This window comes from Coptis chinensis, chromosome 8, assembly GCF_015680905.1.
Source record: "Coptis chinensis isolate HL-2020 chromosome 8, ASM1568090v1, whole genome shotgun sequence".
Classification (NCBI taxonomy): domain Eukaryota; kingdom Viridiplantae; phylum Streptophyta; class Magnoliopsida; order Ranunculales; family Ranunculaceae; genus Coptis; species Coptis chinensis.
Window position 1 is genome coordinate 25,485,068 of NC_141463.1, and position 15,486 is coordinate 25,500,553.

The window sequence follows — 15,486 nt, forward strand, 5'->3', positions numbered from 1 at the left end:
TTCGTTTCGTAATTCCCCTTTCAACACAAATGGACAGCCACATTTCTTTGAACTGGATTGCCTATATTCTTTCGTTTTTTTGTTCAATATTTTCGGCTTTACGGATGGTCTAAATTTTCCACTCCTTTCGCAACTCAAGAAAACTCTAGGTCTTCGCCCAAGTCCCGAATTATCAGACCTTGATATCACAACCACAACTCCAACAAATCATACCAACCTGCCGAACACCATCGGATCAACGAGTGGCGATCTTGAAGACCTACGTAAAACCCTTGATCCTAGATACTATTTTAAAAATTGTTTTTGCTAAGTTATTGATAAAATAAATAAAAAATACAAGCTTTCAAATTACATTATTATCTCAATTGTTGTAAATGATTCGATCATATCGGGATAGCTAATTTCAACATTGTTGTAAAGTTCATCATCGGAATAATAATTTGATTGCAGTAGTGTTAAAGCTGATTCCATGTCACTTGGAGAACCTTGAAAGTTATCATTTTGATTTTGGCGGAAGAATTTATCTTGAATGTTGCTTCCAGCACATGAGTCCATTCTTAAAGTGAAAATTTGGTGGGAATAACAACAATTTTGTGGGAGACTCAAGACTAACCTAAGAGAACAAGAGAGGGAGAGGGAGAAATTTCAGAGAGCATGAGTGGTAGGAGTACTAAGTACGGTGAAGAGCTCGTTTAAATTACAATAGGGGTGTGGAGAGAGTTATTTAAGGTTATAATGGTCATATTAACAAAAAATGGGGTGTGGAGAGAGTTATTTAAGGGTATAATGGTCATCTTAACAAAAAATTGGGTGTAGAGAGAGCACTAGTTTTTTTTTTAATAAATTTGTCGTGTGTAGAGAGACAATCGGGGTGTGACGAGTATTACTCATAAGAGTAACATATATAGTATAGTATGTTATACAAAATTTCATAGAGTACAGAGTACGTGACCTACTACCCGGTACATAAGATTGCATTGTAAAAACATGGATATATGTTATAAAAAATGTCATATAGGCTGTAGTATGTAATTAATAGTTTTATAAACATAAAGTATATCATACTTTATGGGTGGTCCAATGGTACAATGTAAAACAATTGTTTAAGAGGATAGTATGTCAATAAGAGTTTTATATGTTTGGTAGTATGTCATAAGCGCTACAATCACTGATATATATTACTATATATGTCATACTCGAATGTCATGTCACTTTTTATAAGATATGTCAATAAGAGTTTTATACGTTGGGTCGCATAAGCGTAACAATCACAGATAGATATATGTCATACTCGAATATTATGTTACTTTTTATAATATATGCTAGTAAGAGTTTTATACATTTGGTAGTATGTCATAAGCGCTACAATCACTGATATATATGACACTATATATGTCATACTCAAATGTTATGTTACTTTTTATAACATATATCAATAACATATATCAATAAGAGTTTTATACGGTGGGTAGTATCATAAGCTAGAATCGCATATAGATATGACACTATATATGTCATATTCGAATGTTATGTCACTTTTTGTTACTTTTTGGTTGGATTAACTTGTTTATCCGAAATAGTAGTTTATGTGCCTTTTTTGTTGTATTGACTTGTTCACCCGGTTTGTTCCGGTTCTACCCTCGCAAATGTGGCTAGAAAACGCGTGCACCATTAGTTTCGGTATATCTCGCTCACGGTAGATTGCATTCATCAACGTTTTTTATTTTTGGAATAAACTTACACTTGTTTGTAAAAAGATACATGAGTTTGTTATACATTACTTCCAACTCCTGCGTGGGTTCTTTTTAGTTGACATCTGTTAGAAAACCAAATGTGCTAAAAAGGGAATTTAAATATTTTGCTCCCCATTATATATTTCTGTTCAATAAGAAATCATTTCCCACAAAGATACATTCGACAACTATAATTGACCATTCAAGTAGAAATCGAACAAGACGATGGATTTTTTTTTCGAATAAATTTCTATAGTGCATAATTACAGGTGGTCACATGGTGAATAACACTCTAATGTGCTCGCCACCAAATTCTGGTGGCAGATCGTTACGTATAAAACACATTTCCATGGCACCTACAACATTTGAGCAAACTAGTTCGTCTTCTGGAAGCAGCTTAGCCTACAATAGGGTCAATAGGCATTCAGTATCCTGCACTTCGACTCATGCTCAGCATGGCATGCAGGTGAACAAATTTGCGTTTGAGCTCATGAATGTCTTCACCAATTCCAAATGACATACCTGACCTTTTCTATCTGGCAGTGACGATGGCCGGTTGTTAAAGTTACAACTTCCTCGTATCTCTTCCATGGCATTACGCAACTGAGACCAATGATAAATAACAGTGAGAGAGTGATATCAGTATCCACCTATTTACATGCTTCCAAGGACATGGGGAGATTGTATAACACACGTCTGTAGACCAATCTTCCAAGTCCCAATTCCCATACATACAAAATTTACTGCATCAACCCAATATGCACACAACATCTGCTTGTGTGATCTTTACGACCTATACCGCTACCTCTTGAGTGTGCTTTCCTACTTGGCCCCAAATGTAGTTCTCACAGCCTCATATACTTGAGTTAGAGTCTTGGGAGGACAATGTGTCGCCACTATTTCATCAACAGTATATAATACCAACTTTGATGAGAGCACATTCAGCTGCAATCAACTGAGATCAAAACCAGCCTCTGCATTAATTGCATACAGCAACTTCTGTTCCAGTTGTTCCTTGCTGATCACAAAACATTAGAGAGGAGCATAAGGCAAAGAGGATTAGAATAAATCTACATTACATGGACATGCCATACTTTGAAAATAATCCGTGTCGATTACATATCCACGTGTCCATGTCAGACACATAATGGACACATATTGTGTGTAATGTACCTCAATTTTTATATTTCTCCATGTCAGACACGGATACAGACACACCTATGTGTCAATGTAACATAGCAACAAACATACTGTAGATTAAAGATTAGTATATTACAAATTATGGTTCGTACAAACTACATTATTGAGAGCATTTATTCTTTTTCTTCTTTTCCTACTACATAATTACTGCAGATAGACCATTACTTTCCAGCATCCAAAATGACATAATGGCAGCACTGGACAGTGAAGGAATGTTAACCTGGCTTGACCTATTCAACTGTACACACACACACATTCAAGCTAGGAATAGACATAGACAAATCCTTTATAAGCTAGAACTATCACGCTAATGCGACTGTGCATATTGTAACTGTGCCTAAAGAAAATAAAGTAATGTCAATTTCAGACCATCTGAAATCTCCAACAATTGTGTCACATGGAGGTTGCAAAATCTTTAGTAGTAGAATCCATGGTTTCAACCTATAGCTTCTCACTTTACACTATCGACACTATGATAGATTTTAAATCGGAGCTTTTGTCCTTAACATTCAGAATCCCAACCCATGGATTAACTAGATTTTTACCAGAAGTTGCCTTACTACTTTTTTCTAGATGAAATGGAAGGAACGAATATACACAATGTATAGAGTGCAGTCACAAACTTTCCATAAGGTGGAAGCTTTAGAAGATTCATGCAAGTAGCCGATGTTGGCAATCGATCAAGAGCTTCTTCAGAAGCATCAGCAGCAGTCCTGCACTTGAGCAGGTTTACTCAGTAACAAATAGGAAAAGAGTTTTTAAAATGATAAGATGACAGTAATATCATGATTTCATTCTTCAAGGATATATCACCTCTGGATGCAGAACTGCGGTTCTAGATGCTTGAACCCAAGCAAAGGTCCACGAGAGCATCCTGTCACAAACCTGCAAAAGGTGATTGATCAGTTGAACTGAACTCCAGTGAACCCTCCCTTTTACAGAAATTGTTGTACATATAGAGGCAGCAAACATATGTCCTACAATATTCTGAGTACTTCTTTCTGCTTTGCAACCAAGGCCATTAAGTAGCGGGAGTAAAAAGAGCATTTAGACTGTACACTGAACTGACATGTACTAAAATGATAAGGTCTATGGTACAGCAATTACTTACTTCAAAAATTTCTTCTGATTTTCCAGTGAAAACTTCTTCAGAACCTCCCAGAACATCTCAATAACATAATTTTTCTGCCAAAAATAATCAGGTTTATACCATTAAGCAGACTATGATTGAGATGTGCCTACAAACTGTCAAAAATACAAAATGCCCTTATGATCTAACAATACAAAATCAGTTCAACCACATCATAGTAAATGTATTTTAGGAGATACTTGCGAATCTACAAAGTCTTTCTACAGAGCTTAAAATTCAATATGTTACATCACTGGTTATAAGTCTTGGCAATGCTAGGTTTCTCTTACCAATTAAAAATATAATTAGGGCCTTTGACCCCCCACCCCCGAGATACTTGCAAACTTACAAATTCTATCTACAGAAAGCTTGAAATTCAACATGTTACATCACTGGTAATAAGTCACGGTTTCAGTTACCAATTTAAAAATAAGTGGTGCCTTTTGACAATCCCGCCCCCCACCCCCACCCCCACCCACACCACTTATTGTCACTTGTTGGGATATGAAATGCAAGAGAAAACACAGTGGATCATAAGACATGACACTGCAATACAAACATATAGCTGAAGAATGTATTTGCTACAATTCGCATAAAACAAAGAGATACTAACAAAAGGAGACAAAGAAATACTATACATTTATGGACCAAAATTAGTTTACTGATGTGTAAACTGAAGGGTGTGCACTAGCAGCCTTCATTATGCAAGGAATGGAAAAGAAGACTTACATTATCATAGCCACCATTATAATGAGTATAAGAACGCAAGTCATCAACATTCAATCCCTCAAGTGAACCTGATATTAAAAGCTGTCCCAGAAAATATTAATTATATGAATTAATAAAGAATACAAAATAAAATACAAAGAAGGGAGATCAAATGTGATTGAACAAGCAAACCCACTCAAAGGAAGGCCAATTACAAGCTTGTGATAACGAAGAAATTACCTGTAGTTCATGCTCATTGAACATTGATATCCAATCTTTCTCTATAAGCTGCTGAAAACCCCTCAAGAAGTGTGAACTTTGGCTGCGTGATCTGCCAAAGGACATCATATATAGTGTCATGCATCAGAGTGAAGATTTGTTTTCCAATACAACTTATAACCATTATTATTACCTGATAATTCAAATGATGGTTGGCCATTTGATGAATATATACGATAACATTCTCTTTCGTAACACGGATGTCTTTACCCCCAGGCAATAACTCCTCCTCTATTTGCCCTCCATATTCATTGGTTACTACAACAAAGTATAGTTCTAACTCCTCTATATCACCTTCATAACGCTGTAGATAGACAGTTACAGTTAGATCATCCACCGCATATAAAAGATTAAACAAAATTATATACATTTCTACTTATTACATAACCAGTAGAAGATAATCAAAATATGTACAGAAGAAAAATGTCGCATCTGCTTGAAACTTAGAAAAATGTCGTGTAACCAAATCACCTTTAAAAATAGAAAATCACTGTAATGTAATTTGAGATAGAAGATGTGTTTATTTTTAAGAATTCAAACACAACATAGAATACTATGTATAGACAAAGTCTTTATAGTCACCCATGAGGTCACCCACCCAACAAACAAAATGAAGGGAGAACTTATCCAAATGAAGCCAAAGAATAAGGTTTTTTTTGTCAAAATAACCCTATAAACACATATTTAAGAATGCCAGATGAGGTGAATGTAGAACAATTGTTAATTTTACAGAGGGATTGTAATCATAGCTTTCAGTTCCCTATGCTGAACACTGACTCAAAATACACCTCCAGAAAAGCTTATGGACCCAGGTTTCACGGGACTGATAACTCTTTGAGGCAGGTGCTTTTAGTCCTTTCTAATGAGACCAGCTACATTGAAAGTAATTATATGCAACTAAGGATTGTATGGATTTAAGAGCACCACTTAATCAAAGTTTTTCATGTGCAGACCTGAAATGCAACAACATCTTGCGTACCTAATATAATGCCATATTAAAGGAGTAAATTACTTGCCTAATATATGCATGGTGTAAATTACTTACCTAATATATGCATGGTTTTTCTTTTAAAAATAAGTCAGGTAAAGCACAAAGTACATAACTATCTGGGTGACAGCTCATGGAATTAAGATATCATATAATAAAAAGAGAACACATCACTTGTTTCACCCAGAGTTTCCTCATATCCCGGAGTTGTTAATTTATGCAAGAACAATCTAATCTGGTGAGGCGAGTTATTGGATGCAAAAAAGATAATGTTGAATTAATGATGATTTCAGAATCTTTCAAGAAACATAATCTATCATTAAGCTGCAGAATTGGGGCAAAAAGAGCAAGAGAGAAAATTTCACCTTCAAGGAAATAAGATGACGAGACAGTTCTGGGTCCAACGACGGCAAGTCATTCAAATAGTTGTGCCTAAGCAGTAACATCACGGTTCAGAATAGAAGTACTTGTGTTTAGATAAACTAGACAGAATAGTAGATAACTCCAAAGTAAGATATCCAGATTATGCAACACCAGTAAAGGCACCAAATGATAATACACCTATAGAAACAGCCAACATTCCACATACTATGAACTCGGCTATTACTTGTATGCGGACATCAAACAATCCTCCGTGTACGTGTAGGAGGTAAGATTCTTTTTTAATAAGTAACAAAGTTGGCCCCTTAGCCCACTCATCATGTGCCATACCACCCCTTGCGAGTGATTTGATATGAAGATTAATAGGTGGAAGCAACAATTATCCTAGGACCACCAAAGTGTGTCTGCATGAAGTGACATGACACGCACATCATAAGCGTTGACACTCACTAGGCTCCTATGTGCATAACACGTTATATCTTCGGCCACTTATATCAAGAAATTTTAGATGGTAAGGACTAAGCAGCAATTAATAATGCTTTCCACTATGCGAAAAAGAAGACCACTTAAGCATATAACTGGAAGACAAGTACATAAGAAATGACCATCAATTGCAACAGTCGCAGAACTCACTTTTGTTTTAATTTGCTCAAAAAGAACATCGCAAATGGTATGTCAACAAGAATCCCCTCGAACATCGCCTACAAGAACAAAGATGAAACCATGAATTTTCATAAGAAAATGGTCCACATGTAAAATTTCAAGCACATTCACATATATGTCATCTCCTTAATCTCTCTAACATCTATCCTAGTTCCTCTCAGCTCATCATCCACTCTGTTAGAGTTCTAAGAAGACATCTCCTGAATATTTTAGGCAGTTTCTATTACTGTAAACCCTTAAATTATTATTATTATATATATATATATATATATATATATATATATATATATATATATATATATATATATATATATATATATATTGAAGTGATACAAGGCCGTTATCTTCTTTTTTCTCCAACTTCTCCATTAACAACAATACAATTTTACTCACTCGAATTAACCTCAGTAGTTACCATTTGTGGTTGTCCTCGACCTATTCTTAGTCTCGGTCTCCATCTCTCTGATACCAATTTTGATTCAACAAGGCCCAAGCAACTTTGATTCAAAAATACCATCTTAAATTAAAACATTTAAAGTTTCATTCTCCAGAAGAGGAAAAGCATTCTCTGAAATCAAGTTTCTTGAAACATTGAAACCAATTTTTAGGTATGTGACATTGACACGAATACATGAATCAGAATTTGACAAGGATACAAAGCATCAAACACTGTGAAATACAAAAAATTCAGGTCTATAGGCCTTCAATTTCTTGTGTCGTATCTGATATTTTTCTTCTTTTTTTTTATTGGGGAGCTTGTGTTAAATGAGATCAGTAACTCAGTAATAATGGCGATTTCGAACTCATCACCCAAAGGTTTTACCTCTGGTATCCAACATTGTCACCTATATGCCTATCCAACACGGATTTGTTTGGAAACACGGAGTGTTGATGGTGTAGAAATCATTAGGAGACAGAGAGCTACCTCATTTAGTAGTTATTCTATTGCTAGATTATTATAAAAAATCCAAAAAGAAGTGAGAGAAACATGAGCAGCCGATATAGGTGTCAAGGAAAATATGTGGTTGGAATAAACAGGCAAGTGCCTTTGCCTGTTTATATTTTGATGCCCTTGCATCATAAAAGCTAGGGGTGGAACTTGGGTCGGGTTAGCACAAGCCCGATGGGCTAAAACCCGACTTTTGCTAATCTTGGGCTAACATTTCAGATCTGTGGTCGGGCTTGGTCTTGTAAAATCAAAGTCCGACTTGGTTTCGAGTTGGGCTCAAGGTTAGAATATCAAATAACCGAAAACTCCTAGCTCGTGTGCATATGTACATTTTCCATTCTTTCTATTCTTGTAAAAAATAAGGTTGAGACTTGAGAACATCCATTTTGAGAGAACAATGAAATCAATCTGATGTATTCTAGGGTTAGAAACCTTTGTTTTGAGTCCTAATTGGTTCATATGTTACTAGGGATTTTAGAAGCATGTTTGGTTGCTAATTTGGTGTTTTTAGCATAGGTTATTTTTAGGTTTATTTGTAATTCCGAAAATTAGTTGTTTTAGTTTCTAAATTTGAATTAGAAAGCTAGCCTCTAAATTCATAGTTCATTTAGTCTATGTATTGAGTTGTAGGCCTTTGGCCATGGTTGGTTATTAATTAATAAACTTTGTGTTTGTGTGAGAAAGGTTTTGTCTTTGTGTGCTCTTGTTATTGATTATTTGTAGGGTGATTACAAGCAATAATTTGTCATCTCCCTTCTCATATTTGTTGGTTTCAAGTCCGATTGTCGCACATAACAACCGTAGTGGCTCACAAGCAACCAGTTCGTGATTCTCCGACGTCACGTTCATATCTATATGCACACTAGCGCATCACAATCAGGTTAGTTTCCCATTCAAATAACCAAATCCCTTTGATTTTGTTAGAAGATTGCAGTTTTGGTGTTATTTATTTCCTAATTTCAAAAAGAAACCACGAAGCTTGACCAACCCGACGACCCCCGAGTTGGGCTTGGGTTGACATATTTTGGTCGGGCTAGGGCTTGGGCTGAATATTTAAAAACTGACTAGGGCTTGGTCCCGTACTCGGGTCGCAGCATTTGAAACTCGGGTTAGGCCTCAACCCGACCCAACCAGCCCAAATTGCATCCCTAATAAAAGCTCATTTTGACAGAATAAATTAATATAGATAAGAAATAATCTTCGGAGATACATGAAAATCATGTAATCTCTATCTTCTAGGTAAGTTGGACCAGCTAAGAGCCTATGTTCTTTCAAGATCTCAAGTATAACTTAATAAACATGTTATTGGATAAGAAGTAATTATCAAACGAGATAGCATACCTTTCCAAGGACAACCCCAAGGAAATGAAAATATTCAAGATGTTTCTCATGCACGATTCCTGACCCAGGATTAGGATAGAGAAGGTGGTCAGCTGTTTCCTGTAATTAATAGACGTTAATAACACTAAATTGTGTAAAATCATAGTATTAAGCATACACAAACAAACTAATTTTTGAAAATCCTCAAAGTGAGTGAGGATTGAGTGGTCTAGTTCTTAGACTACTTTTCATAAATTTCCTTCCTGCGTTGGATGGGTACAAGTACAGGCGTCGGATTCAGACATGGGTACAGAGGGTCTGAAACAATATTTAAGAAAAAAACTCAAGGACTCGGATGAAAATGTGATAATTAATTATAAAACAACTATCTGAGAAGTTAACAAAACAACTTTAAGTAAATATCCATAATGATCCCTGCACATAATCATTTATTTAATTTGGCCCATTTCTAAATAAGGGTCATATACAATTTCAAACTTTTGGTAAACAAACATCCGATAATACCCATACTGAGTGATGATACGCCTCCAACCAAATGCCCCAACACTCGGAGAACTTTCAAAGTCTTAAAACCAAGTAGGACACTGAGAACATGAACCATATTCAAAGTCAAGCACTGATGAAGAATTAATGTACTTTCATTTTATCGTTTTTGTTATTATTATAATTACTATATTCTTTACTTTTTATTTTCAATTTTTTTTTTTTTTTTTTTTTTTTTTTTTTTTTTGCCCTACACTCCAAAAACTTTTCAAAACTTCTTTCATTAGTCTTAACAGCCAGGTAGGCCACTAAGAACATGAAGTATACTGAAAGTCAAACAGGACACATGAAATACAATGTGCTATTCTTCTCAAGGAGAGCATATATTTCTGATAACTATCAACCTTAAATAAACCATACTGCACATTAAAGGCCGCTCGAGTGATGTTCTCCATGAAATCTTTGAAAATCCCGCCTCCGTCGATTCCAGCTTCCTCTACCCCAAATTCATTGACAAATGTTACTCGAATCTGTAAAAATAAAAAAATAAAAATTGAAAATTGAGAAGAAAGAAAAAAAGAATGAAAAGAGAGAGAGAGAGAGAGTTAAAACTCTCAAGTAATATTAGTGGGAAAAGCTGAAATCTGTACCACGCCCCGGAGATCTGCTTCAGACAACTGACTCATCTGACGAAAAGAATCTTCAAATATTCGATCTCGTCTGATACTGAACCGGTTTCTAGCTGAAGCACCATTAAACCCTTCCCTGTTCCTTGCATCTCTTAAAAACGACTGTTCAATAGTTTCAATAAAGTTAAGGTGAGACAACAAATACAACAAAATAAAATTTTTAAATGAAATGCATGCAAGTTTCAAGGAAAAATTTATTCTCAAGGCACACATTCACCAATTCGATGTTCTTAATTCTGAAAAGGTTTTATCACCATCAAAAGATATGCACAACATAAATGGAAATAAATTTATACTCCCAGATTACTCACAGTGAATATTTTCACCCTGCTTGTAAATGGCACCAAGAAGGGAGACTGTCTTAAAATGTCATACGCTCTGGTATTTTCAATTAGAGCCTGGGAGAAACAATAATCAGAATTTGCAGATTCATGATAAATTCGCCTACATTTAAAAAAATGCTAGTGTGACTTTACCAACCTGTGACATAAAATACTCATCAACAACTTCCAGTGCATGGAAGTCGCTGGGTACCACAAACTGTCGTCTATTATTCAAATCTTGCAACTGAAATGACAACATGCATTGCATAAGAATTCAAATGAAAAAGAGCAACAATAGAAACATCCAAAACTCTCCAATATATATGTTTTCATTCACAAAGTATTTTGGTAAGTTCCAACTTGGTAGAATTTCAGCATTTCAAAGAACTTGATAAAACTGATTTTTTGAGAAGGCCCACGTAAGTAAGATTTATATTGCTAGTGATAAATTTGAAATAGGATTTATTCGACGACAAATATGAACAAATGTGATATAATTCATATACCTGTGTAAGGAGCTCAGAGGTTACAAAGCTAACTCTGTTTTCAATATAACCCAAGGAGAGCTTCTTTCTTCCAGACAGTTCAGTTGTAGGCTTCACTGAGTTGGAGGGCATTCCAGGACCTACCCAAAGGAGCTGCCATAAGGCCTGTATGTAGAAGGAAATTCACATCATAGCTGATTAAAAAGCTAGGTTACATTGACACGGGCACGTGTCGGTGTCCGACACGGATACGGGGTGTCGGATACGGCGAGCAGTTGAAGATCGACACGGGGACACGGATAGGAATAATTAATTAATTTTTTAATAATTATAAATTTATTAAATTAGATGGTAAATCAGAAATTCGAGGTAAATTAAATACAATATGTGTCCGTGTGTGTCCAACACGGATACGGACACGGACACGTGGATACGTATTTGACACAATTTTTTTTCAAAATATGGCGTGTCCATGTAACCTAGTTAAAAAGTGATTAGCAAGGAATGGTAGTTCACAAAGCTCAAACTGAATGAAAACAATTATAGTCCATAGTCATGCTGTCTATGCATGTCTGAGGACTTAAAAAGGATAACGTGTTAAATGTACCAATCAGTATGTCCTGTGGCCTACTACTGGTCAAGACTTCTTAGGTTGGGACCAAGGTCTTGGGTTCAGTTCCCACCTTCACCGGTTAAAGGGACATTTAAGGGATTAGGGAATAAAGTTCTACCTATTAAAAAAATCAAAAGTACTGAGGATCAAAATATACTTATATACATATGTTTTGTTCTGAAAATAATAGCACACTTTTCATACAGAGATAAACCATAAATTTTAAAGGCCATAATTTTCCTTTCTGATTTTAATAGTTTTATTAGACTGCTGGAATATAACAAAGGAATTACAAGGAATAAATATTTTTAAATTAAGAAGAACTTACATGTCTAAGTATAACAATCAAGCTTCTGACATCCTTTAACGAGAGTGGTTTCTCCTGCTCATAAAATTCTTCATTGTCTACAATCATGAGCATATGCCTGATAAAGCACAAAAATTCAGAGTACTGACGAAACCATGTTTCATGGGTGGGGTCCTGGAGACTCAAATTTCTTTTCCAACATCAAAAGAACTACATGTCTTTCCATCCAATTGTACTTCTTAAAGTAAAGGAAGTATGTGTACCTATTTGTAATTTGAAAGTACCAATTTGTAACACATGTTCCTTTGATTTAAGGTACACAGATACCAACCCTTTGATGTAATACATGTACAGCTAGGATGTTGGTTGAGAATACAAGTCAAAAGAATTTCAGCCCCAAAAACCCAGTCCTGTCGTAACTACAAGTTTAATAAAGTACACTTACTTGTATACAGGACAGAAAACAGCTAGAGGTAATAGCCAACCAGGCGCATCTCCTGGGAGATTTGCTGCTAGGTCAGACAAAGATGGCCATAGCCGACTTTCATGGCACAGCTTCATAAACTTCCAAAGCATAGGAACAAGCATGGTTCTGTAACGCCAGTCCAGGCATAATGCGCTCAACAGGTAAAGTATTGAATGTGGTGTGCAAGAAGGCACAAATTGCTCCAACACCTGAAACATCTTCATTATGTAGCTCTCCCCCATGTGAACCATTGAGGAGTGAATCACCAACAACGTTTACCTGTTAAAGATAAATAGCATTGATTCAAAGTAATGGAATCACTTCCAACTAGGAACAAAAGAGAAAGACAATGGATTTGGTGAGTGATGACATCAGTAATGAGGAAGATGAAGAGGACAAGTCGACTCAGCAGTTCGGGGGAGGTGGGGGTGGAAACGAAGGAGGAATAGAGTGGCGGACTAGTTCGGTGGGTTCTGGGCAGGGTGTTGGTTTGGGTGGTATTGGGTTTCCTTTTGTTTTTGGTTTTTTGGTTGTATCATCTTTGTTAATGTTAGGTATGGGGCCAAGTGGCCAACAACACGTAACCTTGGTTACCTAGGTGGGGTACTGTTTATTAATATAATTATTTTTACTAAAAAAAAAACGGCATACAAGTTTTGCAAGAAGATCCGAATTGATTGCATCCGTGATCTGTTGTTCCAGATCGGCATCCATGGCAGGAAGCTCTACAATATATTCCTCATCAATAGCCATTTCATCTTCACCTGATACATACAGTAAGTAAACTAAATGAAGAAAAACAAATAAAAAAAAAAGGCAGAAATCATAAAAGTCAACAATTGCTGAGGCAAATATGAAGGTGCCAATCAATATTTTATGTTACAATAATTGATAGAGATATTGAATGGCAAACCTTTCCTAGATCTTATTAGAAATACTTTTGAGTAATCAAGTGTAGCAGAAGAAAGACGTACTTTCTTTGCTTCCTCTATTAAAAGATTTTAGAGGTGGAAGCGCATCCAGCATATATGCCGAAACAGCTGCAAAGTCTATGGCCTGATCCAAATAAAAAATGGAAGAGAATGTTACACATACAACGTATCACTATTTGTGGAATGAACTGATCATTCAGATTTGGAAAGTAATATTAATTAGGATCATCGACATAAAAGTTCAGAAGACTGACGAGTCCAGATTCCCAGTATTGACAAAATATGAATGATTGGCTTATATAGAGACAAAGAAAATGACGGGCCTTCCCAAGTAGAAGACATTAATTGTTTACATAAAAATACCAGACAAACAAAAAGCAGAGCAATCATCTATCAACAAATACTCCAGTATATAAAACTTAGAACAAATAATATGCCATCATAAGATGGACTGATAAAAAGACAAAATTTAAGGGGTATAACAAAGACCATACTTTTGGATTGTGGAAAATAAAAGCGGAATGAACAAGTCTGAGGATGACCTATATAAAACCTGGTGACAAGAGAGCTTGATAAATATCAAGCTAATCAAAGAATCTGAGCATGTGCATGGCTAATGATTAAAGAATCTAACACTGCAACCGCGGAGACGGTGTCATTATTACAGCTACAGGCCATACACCGGGTATCTTTAGAAAAAGAGAATCACAACATATTCTAGAGAAGGTTACTTTGGCAATAGTTCCTGCCGTATGTTAAAATAAATTCATTATTGCATATAGCATCTCCATAAGAGGAACTTTGTTTTACAAAATATCCGAGAAGCTGGAAAGCTGATCATAAAGGAACTTCATAGACAACATTTAGTCATTTACAACTCTGGCATTCTTCCACAGGATTAAGGAGCAACTAGAAGTCCATTCACTCGGAACTTCCCAAAACTTGTTTTGTACTAACCCACAATTGCATTCTCTGACATAGACGCATCTTTCTCACGGAAAAACTGAACTATTAAAAAGTATCAGCAATTGAGGCCTACTGTTCTAGATCATTCATGAATTCATCCAAGAGGACATTGAGACTGTTGCTTAAGCTCTGAAAGAGGGTATTTGACTTTGAGAAAAGAAAGCCTACACAAACAAAGATTTGGAAAAAGGTTTTGAAACAACGGGCCAAGTAGCTACTCCTGACGTCATCATGATCAGGTAAAAGACTCCATATCATCTCCTGAGTAGGGCTAAATGTTGTGTTTTACTTGAGACTAGACATCAAACACCAAGTTGAAAAAGCACATTCTGATTTAGAAAGTTCCAACTTCCAAGTAATTCCCAGATTACTAACATAAAGGGAGAATTTAATCTAATCATGGCAGGCTTCGTCAACATATCACTTCCTTTTTTCATTTTTTACGGTAAAGTGTATATTTTATTACTCTCCAAAAGATACAATCCTTACCTTTTTTTTCTGTATCGGTAAAGAAAGAGATTTATCATATATAAACAGAGAATACAAAGCAATAGGATGACACATCCAAAAATAACATTACAAATACGACAATAGCAAACTGAAAAAAGACAAAACCAAAACAACTAAATCTCGCTAAGCATTGCCTAACAAAGATTCCCATCTAAATACAAATTTTCTAACAGGAGTGTCACACGATTCCTCCCTATCTTTGACCAAAGGAAGACGAGACCTTTTATCAAAATAATCACCTCCTCCACTAAGTGCGATGTATCCTCAAAATGCCTCCGATTCGATTCCAACCAAAGTCCCCACATGATCGCGAAAGGAGTAATATTTCATATCTTACACGC

General features: G+C 35.8%; 1 protein-coding gene across 1 annotated transcript in view; it reads right to left on the minus strand.

Moving 5' to 3' along the window:
• Positions 1-1,940: 1,940 nt before the first annotated feature.
• Positions 1,941-15,486, minus strand: part of LOC147480756 (E3 ubiquitin-protein ligase UPL6-like) — a 31,016-nt gene continuing 17,470 nt past the window's right edge. Inside the window, 20 exon segments of the mRNA XM_086575768.1 lie at positions 1,941-2,751; positions 3,557-3,646; positions 3,747-3,818; positions 4,045-4,118; positions 4,792-4,872; positions 5,011-5,098; positions 5,181-5,353; positions 6,403-6,469; positions 7,052-7,119; positions 9,372-9,470; positions 10,259-10,384; positions 10,505-10,645; positions 10,855-10,941; positions 11,024-11,110; positions 11,373-11,516; positions 12,293-12,389; positions 12,717-12,868; positions 12,870-13,016; positions 13,389-13,501; positions 13,712-13,793. Of these exon segments, the coding sequence (XP_086431894.1) occupies positions 2,685-2,751; positions 3,557-3,646; positions 3,747-3,818; positions 4,045-4,118; positions 4,792-4,872; positions 5,011-5,098; positions 5,181-5,353; positions 6,403-6,469; positions 7,052-7,119; positions 9,372-9,470; positions 10,259-10,384; positions 10,505-10,645; positions 10,855-10,941; positions 11,024-11,110; positions 11,373-11,516; positions 12,293-12,389; positions 12,717-12,868; positions 12,870-13,016; positions 13,389-13,501; positions 13,712-13,793 (2,055 nt within the window). The 3' untranslated portion in view covers positions 1,941-2,684.